The sequence below is a fragment of the Mandrillus leucophaeus genome, unplaced genomic scaffold, assembly GCF_000951045.1.
Source record: "Mandrillus leucophaeus isolate KB7577 unplaced genomic scaffold, Mleu.le_1.0 Scaffold453, whole genome shotgun sequence".
Lineage (NCBI taxonomy): Eukaryota > Metazoa > Chordata > Mammalia > Primates > Cercopithecidae > Mandrillus > Mandrillus leucophaeus.
Genome location: NW_012104843.1, coordinates 95,569 through 112,010, shown reverse-complemented (window position 1 = coordinate 112,010; position 16,442 = coordinate 95,569). Strand labels below are relative to the sequence as shown.

Genomic DNA, 16,442 nt, shown 5'->3' with positions numbered 1-16,442 from the left:
TTGTGATGTAAGTCTCTTGCTGTCTTGAGAGCATTGCTTTGAAGGAGCTGTTGACTACGGGGCTACTAGCAGCTGCAGGTTGTTAATGGCTTCTCCCAAGACAATTACTGTGTAATTAAGAACTGGAAGCCTCCATTCCCTGTGTGGAGCTCATGATGAAGAAGAGAACTGGCATGTGCCCATGAGCGGTTCATTCCTCCTTGCTCACCCTCTGCCTCTGGACAGGGTGCTGATGGGAGACAAGCTGTGCTCTGGGACCAGCATCTGCCCAGGAGAACTTGGAAGTGCCCTGGGCATCAGGAAATTGAAGCTCCCTCCTGGCTGGGTCACTGACTTGCCTAGTGACCTTGAACAAGGACTTGGATCTTTCATGGTCACAGTGTCTTCTTCTCTGTGAAATTACCTCTTAGGACTCCCTGAAATTTGCAAGAGTAAAACCTAGCATTGGGTTTCAATACAATCATAATGTCAGAGCTCTGGTTTAGATTTTTGTACAGGTTTATGTTTATTCCCCTAGTTGTCTGTTCATTCATTCATTCATTCATTCATGAGGCATCTTCATGCTCCTGAAAGTCATGGGGTTGTGAACTCAGTAGAGCAGAAACGTTTCTGTGAAGTTCCCAGCTGTGCCTGGGAAAGTGCCAGGGGGACCTGTGTGGGCACAGGACACAGCACAGGAGCTGCAGAGTGATGGTGCACGTGACAAGCGTAACCCATGACCTCCTGGCGAGGGGAAGCATGTAAACGAGAAGTCAGTGTTTCTTGGAGGTCACCGTGCAGCACTTGGGAACTAGAGACAAAAACGTGTCCCTGCAGCAGTCCAGTCAAGGCTGCAGGAGGAGGCGACAGCATCAAAGCCGACCTGGGGGGTGCTCAGGAATGGCCAGGGTCTAACATGGGGATATGCTAGGCTGGGTGCCATTGCAAGCAGAAGCATCAGACAAGAAATATCCAAGATAGCATGTCTGGACTCCGAGTCACAGTGAAGGATTGGCACTTTGGTTACTCTAAGAGAAATATATACATGGTTTTTAATTGATTTTCATTGTACAGTTACCAGATGACTTGGGTTCATGGACTGGTTTGTGATAGCCTAATTTTGAAAACACTCTCTTGTTTCTGCCTAGACTTTTGGATTTCAACAGCGCAGTTGGCCATGAGCAAGTCGACTTGGACACCTGCTGGCTGTCAGAAAGGCCTAAGCCGGCTCCCGATGCAGAGGACAGCGAGCTCTTGCCAGAGCCCCGGGCTTTTCCAGTAGGAGCGGCTTCCTTTACTATCAGTCAGGTCCAGTCAGCAAAGGAGGGCCCAGGACAGAGGGAGTTAAAATGGGGCCTTGCTGTAAAGGTGCTGCGAGAGCTGGAGCTGGAGCTGGAGCTGTGCTAAAAATCAGAGCGGGGACAGGGTGGGAAAGCATGCCCCAAGCAACTCAGATGACACAGCCCAGTTCATAGATTGTTGGCCCCAACACCCCGGCCGCGCATCAGGCTGATGTAGGATATGCTTTTGGCAGAGCTTGTATAAGGACTCATGATCAATTTACATTTAGCCGGGAAAGCATGAAAATAAGTACTTCATGTAAAGCCATCGTGCACATATTTGTTGCTTTAAAAAAAAAAAAAAGATTCAATTCATTTAGGAAAAGCCAGTTCTGGCCAAAGAGTTTGAATGGCAGCCATTGTTCTTTTTCATTTTCTCCCCTTGTGCTTTCTCTGTTGCCCTGGTGTAAAGTGTGCGCTCTAGTAATTTAGAAGATGGCAGAAGCAGTTGAGAGCAGGACCTTCTGAGCAGGGCCAGGCTTCGAGTTCAGGCCAGTTTTCTTGGCAGCATCTGCCTAGGCTGAGCCAGAAAACAGCAGCGGGGACCCCCGTGACTTGGGCAGTGTCAGGGCAGCCCGCGGATGGTTGCAGGGGGGTTCAGGGGCCCTTCCCACCTGGCTCCTCTTGTCTGCATCTTGCCCTGTCATTGTGGACCTAGGTTCACAGGTTCACACTCTGAGGCCCTGCAAAGCACGTCACCTGTGGGACCTCCAGTTTTCTGGTGCTGGACCGCAGCTGATCTTGGCGGCTGCATCCTCAGGGCCATTCCCAGAGCCTCAGGTCATGGCAGGGGCCTAGGAAGACAGCAAGGTCTTTGCCCCTTAAGCCTGATGAAAATTCATAGGAGAGACTTCAGTGTCCGTTTGAACTTCAGTGTCCGTATGAAGTTGAGTGGGATTAAGGTGAAAGACGGAAGCTCTAAGTGCCTTCTTCAGGAGGATGAAGGGCTGGCAAGTGCATCATTTAAACCGAAGATGGAGTGAGCACCAACAAGCATTGGTGCTGTTCTGATGGGATTGCTTCGGAGATGGCTCTTCATGGCGGAACACGCGTGGGTCAGTGGGGTTCGGGCTGCGGTGGCGGCTGAGTGTTCCTGTGTGTCTCTTACAGGAACAGTGTGTGGAGGATGCAGCTCTGGAGTACGTTCCCGGCGCCCACCAGTTTGGTCTCTCACAAAACAGCCATTTCCTGTTGCCTTTTAACCAGTCGGCTGTCAGAAAGAGGTAGGTATCTTTCTAATGTCCTTACGCGGCGTCTCATTGCTGGATGGACGGGGTGTTCTCCAGCCACGGAGTCTCTTCCAAAAGAAGCTGCTTCTATTTGATGATGAAGTGCTTGACTTGCAACCAAATGGCAAAGAGAAGGCAAAGAGAGAGGAATTCAGCGTTGGTGCAAATCACAACGCTTTCATGGTGGTTCACGGGGGAGTCTGTGGTTTCTGCCTTTCCCCTTCTGGAGGGCAGCTGGTTTCCCCTCTCTGTGTGCACGTAAGTTAAGCGTGTGGGCGTCTAAATCAAGCCTCCTGGATCTATTACTGTTTGGACTTTCAACCCCATTCCACTTTAAGCATTCCCTGGTCTGACGTCTTTGTCTACCCAAACTCTTACACTGCGGTGGCCAAAGTCCTGGGTGCCACACCCACCCCTCTCTGTGCTTTCTGGCCCTCATACCTGCCTGTCCCTGGGACCCTTCTGCAAGGGAAGAGCTCAAGGCCTGGAGCTTGGGGCTCCCGGACTCCGTGTTGCTCCTCTCTCCTCCTGCGGTCCTCCAGCTCACCTGCCAGGCTTGCCTGCAGACTCTGCCATGCCCTGCCTGTCTTGTCGTCATTGACTGTGAGTGCCACCCTGTCATACCCCTTAGACCTGGGCTCCTGTCTGTCTTCTGCAGCTCCTGCCATCCCTCTCTGTGAATTCAGCAGCTGCCTAACCCCTGACCTTTCCGTGCTCAAACTGTGATCTGTGGAAGGTCTTTCCCTGCTCCCTCCTCAGCCAGCCTCTCCCATCGCCATACCCTTGACTTCTTCACAGGTATCCATCCCTCTCACAGTCTCGACTTTAAAAGCCTCCTATTAGACAACCCCTTTCTTCTCGTTTCCACTCTGTGCCTCCCCACTCCTGCAGTTTGTCAGTTCCCTGGAGACCTCTAAGCCACTAGCCCTAATGCCCTCCCACCACCATCTCCCCTCTTCTCTAGCCCCACATCACAATTCATCCTCCAGGTAGGTTCCAGGCCAGTGTTACAGGTGTTCCTCTGCAAACTCCCTTACCCCTTTGTCTCTCCCACTCCTGCGAGCCCAGGTAAAAGCCAGCATTCCACCTTCTCTGTGCCGGAACCCACACTGGAGACCAGGCTGAGGAGATGGACGTCTCCTTCCCAGCTGGTTTGAGCTGCATATCATAGCCGTCAATCTCAGATGGAGCCTCCAGACAACATAGAGAACCAGTGCATTGCTCTAACATGCTTATGGCTTTTATTCTCCATGACAACTTGCTCATAGCTGCTCTCAGCTCAGAGCCCTGGGCACCACAGCCTCTCTTCACACCCCAGCTGATGACTTGCCTCATTGAGAAGAAAGAGATCCTTCATCTGTCCACCACCAAAAACACCAGCCCCTGCTTTTGTTCCTGACCCTCTATCTCTTCTTCTGCTACCACAGATGAAGGGTCTTTGTTCCTAGCAAAGCCCACCCAGCCAGCCCCAGCTTGTCCTCTGGATCCCACTCGCCCTCTCCTTCCTAGGACATGCACAGCAGCCACACCTCACTCCTCAGTGCACACTCCCACCAGCACACAGATGCCGCCATCACCCCATCGTCAGCAGTGACAGCAAGAGCAGCAAACGATTGTACTGGAGGTTGACACAGAGATTTTACACAGATGATCTAATTTACTCCTCATAATTCTCCTGTGAGGAAAGTATTGTTATTATCTCCATTTTACATATAAGGAGATTGAGGTATAGGGAGCCTGAGACATCTGCTCAAAGTCACACAGCTGGTAAATGGTAGAGCTGGGATTCAAACCCAGGCCTTGTGGCTTCAGAGTCTGTGCCTGTACAGTAGTTTCCCCTTCTCCTTGGGGGATACGTTCCAGGACCCCCAGTGGTTGCCTGAAACCTCAGCTAGTACCTAAACGTCATATACACTGCGTTTTCCTATGTATGCATATCTATGATAAAGTTGAGTTATAAATTGGGCACAGGAAGAGATTAACAGTAAGTAATAATAAAATAGAAGAATTATAACAGTATGCCAGCATCACTCCTCTTGTGCCTCGAGGGCATTATTGAGTAAAATCAGGGTGACCTGAACACAAGCCCCGCTGTACTGCCACAGTCGATCTGTGAACCTAGACGACTGTAAAGTGACCAACGGGCACATGGCTCATGTGGTGTGGAACCGCTGGACACAGACGGGATTCACTTCCTGGGCAGGACCGAGTGGGATGGTATGAGACCTTATCACGCTACTCAGAGTGATACCCCATTTAAAACTTACACATTGTTTATTTCCAGAACTTCCCATTTAGTATTTTCAGACCTCAGTTGACTGCAGGTAACTGAAACCTTAAAAAGTGAAACCTTGGAAGGCAAAACCGCGAATAAGAAGGGACTGCTGTAACCTCTGCGCTCCACTCCCTCTCTCACTTTGACTTCTATAGCAGAACCCCCAGGAGACGCCACATCCCCCTGCACACACATGCGCAGTACCTGGCTCTGTTTCCCACAAGGCGCTCGAAAGAGCTGCCCTTTCCTCAGGGACTGTTTCCTCGTTTAACCATCCGGTCAGCCTCCCGCACACCCCCAGCTGCTCTTGAGAGAATTACTCAAGACCCCCATGTAGCTACGTGGTACAGGGCCCCCTGCCCTGGGCTCTCAGCAGCTCGTGGACTTCCTTGGCTGTCACAGCCGCACACTCTCCTGGTTCCCTGCTCTCTCTCGGCCCGCCTTCCTCAGTCTCCCAGCTGAGAGTGCTGGGCCCTTCCACACGCTCTCCCAGGATGGCCTTCTGTGTTCCGATCACCTTAAAATGCCACCTAGATACGGCAGCACCTACCCATGTAGCTCTGGCCTCCACTTAGAACTCAGGGTTTGTGGGCCCACCGGCCACTTGAGATCTCCGTGTGGACTGGGACAGGTTCCAGGGTCACTGGACATCTCTGTGTGGACTGGGACAGGTTCCTCAGCCACTCGACACCTCTATGTGGACTGGAACAGGCTCCTGGGCCTCATCGCCCCGAGTGGAATTCGCAGGCTCCCTCAGTCCTGCTCTCCTGCTCTTTGCCGTTGCCGCGGGCACGATCACCATTCACCTGGTTGCCCAAGGCCCAAGCCTAGAGGCTATTTTTTATTTCACCTGTTCTCACTCTCCAAATCCAGTCCATTGGCACATCCTCTTGCTTCTTCCTCCAGAATGTTTCCTGAATCTGTTCTGAGTCCCTGCCGCCACCCTGGTCTAAGCCACCCACCCCTCCCTATTGGCTGTCGTAATAGCTGCCTGACGGGGCCCGCTTCACCCTGACCCCTGACCCGTTCTGCAGTTTAGACAGAGGATCTCTGAAAGGGATTCTCGGTCACTCCCCCTTTCAGAGCCTTCCTGTGACTTCCCACTGTGCTGAAAATCAACTCTCAAAGCCCCTCCTCCCTATGATGGAGCCACATCCGCCCTCATCCTGTCCCGGGGTGCTCCCGTGGCACCGTGGTCCCTCTGACGGGGCCCACCCAGGTGTAGCCTTCCTGCACACCTGCAGTGGCTCTGGTTCCCCCGCGGCCTCAGGTGGGCTTCCTGCTGCCCACTGTCATCAAGCCCCTTACTTTGCAGGGGCTTGCCCCTTTCTGTCACTCAGAGCTGGGCTGAGATACCTGCTTTGCAGAGCTACCCGCGTTGACTACGTAAGGTAGCCACCGGTTGGCCTCTACAGGACCCACTTTCACTCTCTGGTGTGTTTCTGTATTAGCTTCATGAGCAAAGGGATCTGATCTTCCTCTTTGTTCATGGCTCTATCCTCATCCTAAAACAGCCTGGCAGACAGAGGTAGGCAGTTAAATGAATGGATGTGTAAATGGATGAAGGAATGAATTCCCCTCTTTCCTGAGATGTTCAGTGTAAACGCCGAAACAATTGTGGAGTCCTCTCTTTGAGGTTTTAAAAATGAAAAGTTAAAGTTTCCTTTCTCAACGCTCAGCGCTTGTTTTTTCCAGGCTCTCGGTTGAGCTGAGTATCCGCACGTTCGCCTCCAGCGGCCTGATTTACTACGTGGCTCATCAGAACCAAGCAGACTACGCCGTGCTCCAGCTGCACGGGGGCCGCCTCCACTTCATGTTTGACCTTGGCAAAGGCAGAACAAAGGTCTCTCACCCCGCACTGCTCAGCGATGGCAAGTGGCACACGGTACGATCTCAGGAGGCTTGTGCTGGCTGCTTCTGAGTTTTGTTCCATATATCACTGGGGTTCACTCCATTTCTCAAAGGCACATTATCCCCGTTCATCTCTATCTCGCCGTGCGTGTCTGGTGTCTCCCCCAGAGACTGCAAGTCTTAAGGGCAGGGATCTTTTCTGCTTCTGAAATACCCCCAGGGCCTTGCTTAGTACCTGACATGAAATAGACACTCAGCAAACATTGGCGGGATGAACAAAAGGTACTAGACATGTTCTCAACTTGGCAAGGAGTATGTAAAGCCTAGCCTCCCCTCATGGCGTTTGCTTTCTGATAACCAGGACTCTGGACCACTTTCTGGTGTGCAGCAGGCTTTACCTGTGCCTGTAATTGTCCAGCTGGGTTGTTCTTGTCCACTGCCCAGGAAAGCAAATGCACTAAGAATGGCAGGTTTTGCAGCAAAGAAAGAGTTTCATTATTGCAGAGGCAACTTGCCAGGAGATAATTGTCAAAGCTGCCTCCCCAAGAATTCAAAGACTAGGGTTAAACCTTGTGCAAACAAGGATAGTTTGGCAGCCGGGGGATATGGAATGGCATATGCTGATTGATTGGATTGGGGAAGAAATCATAGGGGGTCGAAGTTGTCTTCTTGTGCTGAGTCAGTTTCTGGGTAGGGGTTACTGCTCTGGGTGGCGCCAGTTGGTTCATACTGAATGCAAAGTCTGAAAAATATCTCAAATGCCAGTCTTAGGTTTTACAATAGCAATGTTATCTATAGGGGCAGTTGGGGAAGTTATAAAGTTTGTGACTATTGGCTATGTGATTCCTAAGTAATAAGTAGTTTAAAAAGGCAAATTATAAAACAATGACTGGTTAGGGTTTAACTATGCCTACATCTTAGCAGAAGAAACAATGGCTGGTTAGAGTTTATGCCTGTATCTTAGCAGAATTCAGGCCCCTATCACAATTCCAACCTTGTGGCATTTCCTTAATTTTACAGAGGTGATTTTGGTCCCTGAGCAAGGAGGGAATCAGTTTTAGGGAGGGACCGTTATCATCTTTGTTTTAAACTATCCACTAAATTCCTCCCATTTCTGGAAGGCACTGTTACCATCTTTGTTTTAAACTGTCAGCTAAATTCCTCCCATAGCTAGGTTGAATTAGCAAAGACAGCTTATGAGGTCAGAAGCAAGATAGAGTCAGTTATGTCAGACTCCTCTTACTGTCATCATTTTTCTATGTCAGGTTTCTTTCACTGTTACAGTTTTTGCAAAGGCAGTTTCATACCTGCCTCCTTTCTTCTGCCAGGCTCAGCCGCTTTTCATCACCAACTGTCTAAAAATTTGAACCACCCTTTAGCATTGCATTCAGGTTGTTACAGCTCTCAGAAACAGATGTTGCATCTGTTAAAGTTGATACATCTGTTAAAGTTTTCTCAGGTTCCTTAAAAATTATGCATGTTTTCACTTCGCTGTAGGTCAAGACAGACTATGTTAAAAGAAAAGGCTTAATAACGGTTGACGGCCAAGAGTCCCCCATGGTGACCGTGGTGGGAGACGGAACCACGCTGGATGTGGAGGGTTTGTTCTACCTAGGAGGCCTGCCCTCCCAGTACCGGGCCAGGAAAATTGGAAATGTAAGCAGCATTTCTGTACTGACATTTTACCTTTGTTGTGGTTTTGCTTATTCTGTAGAAGAGCATAGCTCACGGCATCTTTATGTATAAATTACCTTGTTTGAACCTGGGGCTTGTAAAGAAGTTGACTTTGCAGGCATGTCCACAGATCATGTGCCAGGGCCGCCCCTCAGAACCCGATCAGTCTTTTAGTTAATGAACATCTCCCTTTCCGCAGCCACATGGCCACAGCGCAATTCAGGGAAGCCCAGCAAATGCGTATTCGCACATTAGTAAACTCGGCATTTTTTTATTTCCACGATATTTCACTAAAATAATAGAAAACACTTCCACGGCATTATTAGCAAAGATGCTCAAATGGTAGCTCTAACTTAGACATTCATGTGAAGTATCGTGGCAAAGTTTTTTTTAAAAAAAGATAACATTTTAATGTGTTTTATTGAGACCAATCTGATGAAGTGGAAGGAAAATGTGTCCAGGCCCTTCTCGTTAGAATCACCACCGTCTACTCTTGCATGTCATTTGGCTTAGATCACCCACAGCATCCCTGCCTGCATTGGGGATGTGACGGTTAACAGCAAACAGCTGGACAAGGACAGCCCGGTGTCCACCTTCACGGTGAACAGGTGCTACGTGGCGGCCCAGGAGGGGACGTTCTTTGATGGAAGTGGATACGCAGCTCTTGGTATGTGTTAGCAACACTCTCGAAAGCAGTGCCCGGCGGAGCCTGGACTCTAAAGCAATGCGGATCCGAGAGTACGAGACAGGACCCGCTGGACAAGGCTACAGGAAAACCACATTGAGTTCAGTATTCCAGTTGATTCCTAATTTCTTGGCGTAAAAAGCCTTCTCAGGTCTTGTGCTATCTGGATGGCCTGACAAAGTCTCCCGCCAGGAGCAGTGTGACTCCTGACAGACGCCAGACATGGGGTGCTAGTTTCATCTATACTTTCCTCAGGCTCTGTAATGCACACTCAGTGTCCAAGTTAAGAAAGGACTTTGAATTAAAAATCAGCAGCATAAAATGTCTAGACCAGCTGGCGCCAGGGAGGCTGTGCAGAAGTTTGGGTGGGGAAGAGGGGGAAGCCAGCAGAACATCTCTCGTTCACACTGCGCTTCCTGTCTCCTGTTCCTGGGACTCAGGCTCCAGCCCTGCTGGGCAGCCCCTCCGTGGCCTCAGTACGCCTCGCACCCCCCGGGTATGCTCTGGGGATACCACCTTCTCCCCTTTTCCTTCAGCCCTGGTCATGGTAACAGCTGCCTGCTGTGGCCAATAGCCCCAGTGTGGCTGCTCAGCCTTTTTTATCACCTGAATTAAAAAATCATTCCATTCAGTCCCCACCTTTAACAAATTTAGTATGGACTCTGATACACTCAGTAAATGATGATTCCTCCAAGTACACAGATACTAGGAAAATAAAGTGGACTATTCTTGGATGATGATAAAGGGATTCCAGGGATCAAATCCCAACAGCCCACGGGAAAGACTGCCACAGGGAGGACGTGTCCACAGGGTGAGGCAGGGCCACGTGCTTCTGCGGCCACAGATGAAGGAGACGCCTGGCTCTGCTCTGGCCTGGCTGGCTGCACGCGTCTTCTTTAAAAGCTCCACGATGTGGAAGCCGAGACTCAGAGGGCAGGAGTGACCTGCTGGTGGGGATGGAGCTGGATCCAAAGGAGGAGCTACAGCCAGGTCCCCCGACCCTTAGCCAGGAGCCCAAATGCTCAACCTGGGCCTGGCAGCGCTCACCCTGACTTGGGCCGTCCTTGTGTGTTACAGTCAAAGAGGGCTACAAAGTCCAGACAGATGTGAACATCACACTGGAGTTTCGAACCTCCTCGCAGAATGGTGTCCTCCTGGGGATCAGCACTGCCAAAGTGGATGCCATTGGACTAGAGCTTGTGGACGGCAAGGTGGGTGCTTCCTCTCCATGGGGTCTTCCTCCCCCCAGTGTCAGAGACAGAGCAATTGAGAAACAGCAGATTCAAATTCACAACTGTCTATTTTTATGGAGTCAAACAATGGTCCCATTACTATTTAAAAAACAGATATGGCTACAAAAAAAAAACTTGTTTGTTCGTTTTTTAAAAGCTTTTCAAAAATAATTTTTTATATGTTTGAAAGTAAGCTTTCAGCAAAATTACAACTATAATACAAAGAACTTTTTTTCCTGAAGCATCTGAGAATAAGCTGCTGACCTGATGCCCTATCCCTTCTAATAATTTTTTTTAACGTTTTATTTGGAAATGATTACAGATTCATAGGAAGTTGCAATGAAATGTACAGGGAGGGCCCCATGCACCCTTCACCCAGACCCAGGTTTCCTAGTGGTAGCATTATGCATTTTTTTTTTTTGAGATGGAGTTTTGCTCTTGTCACACAGGCTAGAGTGCAATGATGCAATCTCAGCTCACTGCAACCTCTGCCTCCCAGGTTCAAGTGATTCTCCTGCCTCAGCTTCCTGAGTAGCTGGGATTACAGGCATGCACCACCATGCCAGGCTAATTTTTGTATTTTTTAGTAGAGACCAGGTTTCACCATGTTGGTCAGGCTGGTCTCAAACTCCTGACCTCGTGATCTGCCTGCCTCGCCTTCCGAAGTGCTGGGATTACAAACATTATGCATTTTTCTAGCACAATCAAGATACTTACTTGTATCAATACCAAAAGGCTCCCCCTTACTACCCCATCATGGCCACACCCAACTCCTGTACCCCTAATCCTAGGCAACTGCTAATCTGTTTGCTGTCCCTCTAATTTCTGTTTCGCCAGTGTTACATCAATGAAGTGACACAGTAGGTATCCTTTTGAGATCAGCTTTTCACACTTAGCCTGACCTCGGGAGGTTCATCTGGATGGTTGTGCATATCAGCAGTCCGTTCCCTTTCGTGGTGGAGTATTACTCCATGGGATAGACGTACCACGCTCTAATTTTTTGTAATGTAAAACACGTTATTTTTTTCTGTGACTATTCTGCTCTTGCCTTTCAGCCTCTCCTGTCCCTCTCCTGCTGGCAACAAAATGAAGTCAACAATTTGCAGTACTCATCCTTTAGTCTCCTGCTTGGAAACCGCCTCCTTCGCAGTTTCTCCCAGTTCTCACTTTCCTTCGTCTCCCCTTTGGGGCTGTCTGGGCACAGGCAGGATGCAGGGCAGGGAGTCTCGATGACCCTTTTCCTTTCTGTGGGCGCTCTCGTGGACAGCAGCTGAGCCACAGCTCAGTCTCCTGGGCTTCAGGACAGCCTCTTACAGTGAGTGGTCCTGGGTCTCAGTGTTGCCCCTGCGTGGGGGCTGCTCCTGGAGAGTTTGGCCAGTGTCCCTTTCAGCTCAGGCCTCTCATCCTGGTTGTCACGGGCAGTGCCACCTCTTCATCTTCCCCCTTCCCCGTGGGGTCATGTGCAAACTTGGGGATTTCTGCCAAGCCACACAGAGGCCGTGGGGAATCAGGGATGGTGTCTCTCTGGTCCTCTGTCTACGTTTTACCAGCATTTCTGCAGCACTGTGGTCAGTGCTTGTTGTTGTGGGAGTAAGAGGCCTGAATTTTCCAACACTAGTGCCTCTTGGAAGGCAAGGAACAAGTCTCCATGTTCTAGATTCCCCGGGACTCAGTGGTTGTTTCTAGTATTTCCCTACTTACTCCCTGCTGGGTTTTGACCACCCCCTATGGTATCCTAGAGTGGGGGTGGGGAGGATCTGAAAGGTCATGTCTGACCTTTTGCCCTTCACCTCTTTTCCAATTCATATCAAAACAGAACTAACTTGATGTCATATTGCTGCCTCTCTACACTGACTTACAGCCAACTTTTTCCCTCATCTATACTTTAAAAACTTTTGTATCTATTTGCATGTTTTTATGTGATATCTAAAAAATGTTATCAGGGGCCAGGTACGGTGGCTTACGCCTGTAATCCCAAAACTTTGGGAGGCTGAAGCAGGAGGACTGCTTGAGCCCAGGAGTTTGTGACCAGCCTGGGCAATATAGCAAGACCCCCATCTCTGTTTTTGAAAAATATTTTACTTAGATAAATAAAAAATTAAAAGCGCAATCAGAAGTGTAATTGCTGCAAACAATGTAATTTTCTGTTGTATTATACATTTTACCTCATTGGATTATTATTTATAGTTCTTTTTTAACATTTTTAGTTGTTGCCTAAGGGTTTATGACCTATATCTTTAATTGTCACAGTCCATCTTGAAATAATACTGAGAAGCTTCATATATAGCATAACAATCTTCAAAAAGTACATTTGAAATCTTCCCTCCTGTCTTAGTCTGCTTGGGGTACCAGAACAAAGAACCACAGACTGTGTGGCTTAAACAATGAAAATTTATTTTCTTGCCATTCTAGAGACTAGAAGTCCAAGATCAATGTGTTGGTAAGGTTCTTTATTCGGAGGCCTCTCTCTTTGACTCACAGATGCCTCGTTCTCCCTGTGTTCTCACGTGGTCTTCCCTCTGTGCGTGTTTGTGTCCTACTCTCTTCTTGTAAAGACACAGTCAGATTGGATGAGGGCCACCCCGGTGACTCATCTTTACTTAGTTACCTCTAAAAGCTCCATCTTCAAATACAATCACATTCTGAGGTACTAGGGGTTAGGACTTCAGCATATGAATTTTGGAGGGGGCGGTCTTCAGCCCATAACACCTCCTATCTTTTGCAAAGCTGAGATCTCTTTACTCGCTGTGGGAGAGCATCTACAGTTCATCAGAAGAGAGTTAGTACATATTTGCCCATAGGTGCTATCAACAGGAAAGACCGGGCCAGGTGTGGTGGCTCATGCCTGTAATCCTGGCACTGTGGGAGGTCGAGGCCGGCAGATCACCTGAGGTCAGGAATTTGAGACCAGCCTGGCCAACATGGTGAAACCCTGTCTACTAAAAATACAAAAATTAGCAGGGCGTGGTGGCGGACGCCTGTAATCCCAGCTATGCGGGAGGCTGAAGCAAAAGAATCACTTGAACCCGGGAGGTGGAGTTTGCAGTGAGTCAAGACCACGCCCACTGCACTCCAGCCTGGACAACAAAAGCGAAACTCCATCTCAAAAAAGAAAATGTATGACCAGCACCTCCAATAAGGCTATTAACTCCTAAAATGTCCTAAAAATGAGGCCCGCATTTAAGGATGCAGTGTGCTCCGACTTGTGGTCCTGAAGGTGGCCATTTGCCCTTTCTGGAATTTGGGGAATAGTATAACATCTGAATTTTTTTTTTTTTTTTTTTTTGGAGACGGAGTTTCGCTCTTGTTGCCCAGCCTGGAGTGCAATGGCACAATATTGGCTCACTGCAACCTCCAGCTCCCAATTTCAAGCAATTTTCCTGCCTCAGCCTCCCGAGTTGCTAGGATTACAGGCATGTGCCACCACACTTGGCTAATTTTTTTGTATTTTTAGTAGAGACAGGGTTTCTCCATGTTGCTCAGGCTGGTCTCGAACTCCTGACCCCAGGTGATCCACTCGCCTTGGCCTCCTAAAATGCCGGGATTACAGGCGTGAGCCGCCGTGCTTGGCCATCATCTGAATCCTTTAAAAGGCTCTTTTTCAAAATTATTTTCTGTTTCTCATGTTAGCTCTCCTTTTAAACATAATGCTGCAATTTTATCCACTCCAAGAGCTTATACAAATGGACTGTGTTCCTTAAATACACATAAACTCACCAAGATATTTGCTTTGTTTAGGTCTTGTTCCATGTCAACAATGGTGCTGGCAGGATAACAGCCACGTATGAGCCCAAAACCGCCACTGCGCTCTGTGATGGAAAATGGCACACGCTTCAAGCTAACAAAAGCAAACACCGTATCACTCTGATTGTCGATGGGAATGCAGTTGGCGCTGAAAGTCCACACACCCGGTCTACCTCGGTGGACACCAACAATCCCATTTATGTTGGTGGCTATCCTGGTATGTACGGGTACCTGCTCTTCCACTCAAAAGGGCCACTGTTCCTGGACGAAGTCTTGGTTCAGGTGGATGTAGAATAGGGATTGAGAGAGGCACATGGTTTGGGTTGACAAATCTTTTACCATTTTAGAAAGGCCATTTCAAATACTTAAGAATTCTTGGAAAACTTAAAATAATCTACACACACAAGTTAATCATTGGGTAAGACTGTGAGAACATGATATAAAGGCAGCTGGATGACTTTACCAAAGTAAATTTCATGACTCTCAGACTTGGGAGTCATTTTAGGGCTAGGGAATCATTTTAGGAAACAAACTCGTGACTCATCTCTCTGGTCAATTTTGGATTAGAATTATGTATTTTAGATGTTCCAAGGAATTGTTGCAAATAATAAAATAAACACCTGTTGTATGACTTAAGTTATAACTATGCCTTAAAATTTTATATATTAAAAGTTTTTGGCCAGGTGTGGTGGCTCACGCCTATAATCCCAGCACTTTGGGAGGTCAAGGTGGGTGGATCACTTGAGGTTAGAAGTTTGAGACCAGCCTGGCCAACATGGTGAAACCCTGTCTCTACTAAAAATACAAAAATAAGCTGGACGTGGTGATGGGTGCCTGTAATCCCAGCTACTCGGGAGGCTGAGACAGGAGAATCACTTGAACCCAGGAGGCAGAGGTTGCAGTGAGCCGGGTGACAGAGCGAGACTCCGTCTCAAAAAAAAAAAAAAAAAAAAAAGTTTTCTCTGAATTCTGCTATTCACTGACACCACATATGTGGAAAATATTCTTCTAATTTTAATAGTGAAAAATTTTAAAAACAAAATAACCCACTTGAGATTATTTCTGTTCCTTTTGTGCTATGGATCGCATTTCAACAAAATTAAGCAAGATTTGTCTTCTCTTCTTTCCTGAACAGCTGGCGTGAAGCAAAAATGCCTGAGCAGCCAGACCTCGTTCCGCGGGTGTTTGAGGAAGCTAGCGCTGATTAAGAGGCCGCAGGTGCAATCCGTTGACTTCAGCAGAGCGTTTGAACGGCCCGGAGTTTTCCTTCATTCCTGTCCTGGGACGGAGTCCTGAACTTCAAGCAGAATCCGCAGTTGGAGTAATTGCTAGTATTTTGAAAAGAAGTGTTTGTGTGAATTAAGAATCTCCTCAGTTCATATTTCATTTCCAACTCAGGTTAAGTGTTTCTGGGGAGAGATGTTGTGTTTATGTTACACTAAAACCACATGTGCAACAAATACCTCCATTAAATGGTCTAAAATGAACATTGAATTCCCTGGCTCTCTTTTTTAACATTTTTTTTAAAAAATAAATCTTTATACACATTGAATGTTCTGTTGATTACTTGATAGTGTTTTATGTTTTTCATTTTGAGCTTTTAAAAAAGTGTCAATACAGATGATAACAGATTAGAGTATGAAGCCTTTTATTTCTTCAAGAAAACTCTAAGCTCCAGTTTCTACAACAGACAAGCAATGTTCATGGATTAATTCCAGATGAGCACACCAGCTGTTGGCCACATAACCTTTTATGGAGGCTCCAGCAAGTCACAGGGGCAAAGGGAGCAAAGGAAGGAGCTGGACCCTCCTTGGACGTGGCCTTGTGCTATCAGGACCTCACCTGACAGCGCATTTTGCAGGACAGAAAAAAAGAAAAGATGGCATCATTTTAAGTTAGTGCTTCCTTTATTGTCAATTTTATTTTCACCACTTGGAATGAAACAGTTTGCCTTAATCAGCTACTTTTCTGGGATAATGTGTGTAATTTGAAAAGAGGGAACATTTTAAAACCATGTAAGTATATTATTTTAATGGCCCAAGCAGCTGTAGACCCAGATTTCTGAAGTTGCATTCAGTCCCCTCCACATTCATTTTAGTTCTGCTCTGTGGCTGCAGCTCAGGTCACAGTGGCCGCTATCCATATCGTTTAGAAAAATGATCCCATTTTCCAAATGCTCACTTGAGCGGTCTCCACCTGTCTTAGCCATGACCTGCTTTTCCAACATGGAGGAGGCCAGAGTTTGTGTCTCTGAGAGATTTTGATTGGATAAACAAGGAAGGCAGCTGTGCTCCTGGTCCCCGTCCCTGTTCTGTGCCTTCCCTATGTTTTTTGAACCCTTAGGGGGATTCACACCTCTTGATGGGTATATTTGAAATTTGTAATTCTTTCCCATTTAAATACCTGCATGAAGATGTTCCTTAGAGAAAGGCA

At 47.8% G+C, this 16,442-nt stretch overlaps 1 protein-coding gene across 1 annotated transcript in view; it reads left to right on the top strand.

The window, feature by feature from the left end:
* Positions 1-15,494, top strand: part of LAMA1 (laminin, alpha 1) — a 173,431-nt gene extending 157,937 nt beyond the window's left edge. Inside the window, 8 exon segments of the mRNA XM_011994364.1 lie at positions 1,128-1,257; positions 2,430-2,542; positions 6,519-6,708; positions 8,172-8,330; positions 8,862-9,015; positions 10,111-10,244; positions 14,004-14,226; positions 15,145-15,494. Coding sequence (XP_011849754.1) covers positions 1,128-1,257; positions 2,430-2,542; positions 6,519-6,708; positions 8,172-8,330; positions 8,862-9,015; positions 10,111-10,244; positions 14,004-14,226; positions 15,145-15,305 — 1,264 coding nt within the window. The 3' untranslated portion in view covers positions 15,306-15,494.
* Positions 15,495-16,442: the final 948 nt, after the last annotated feature.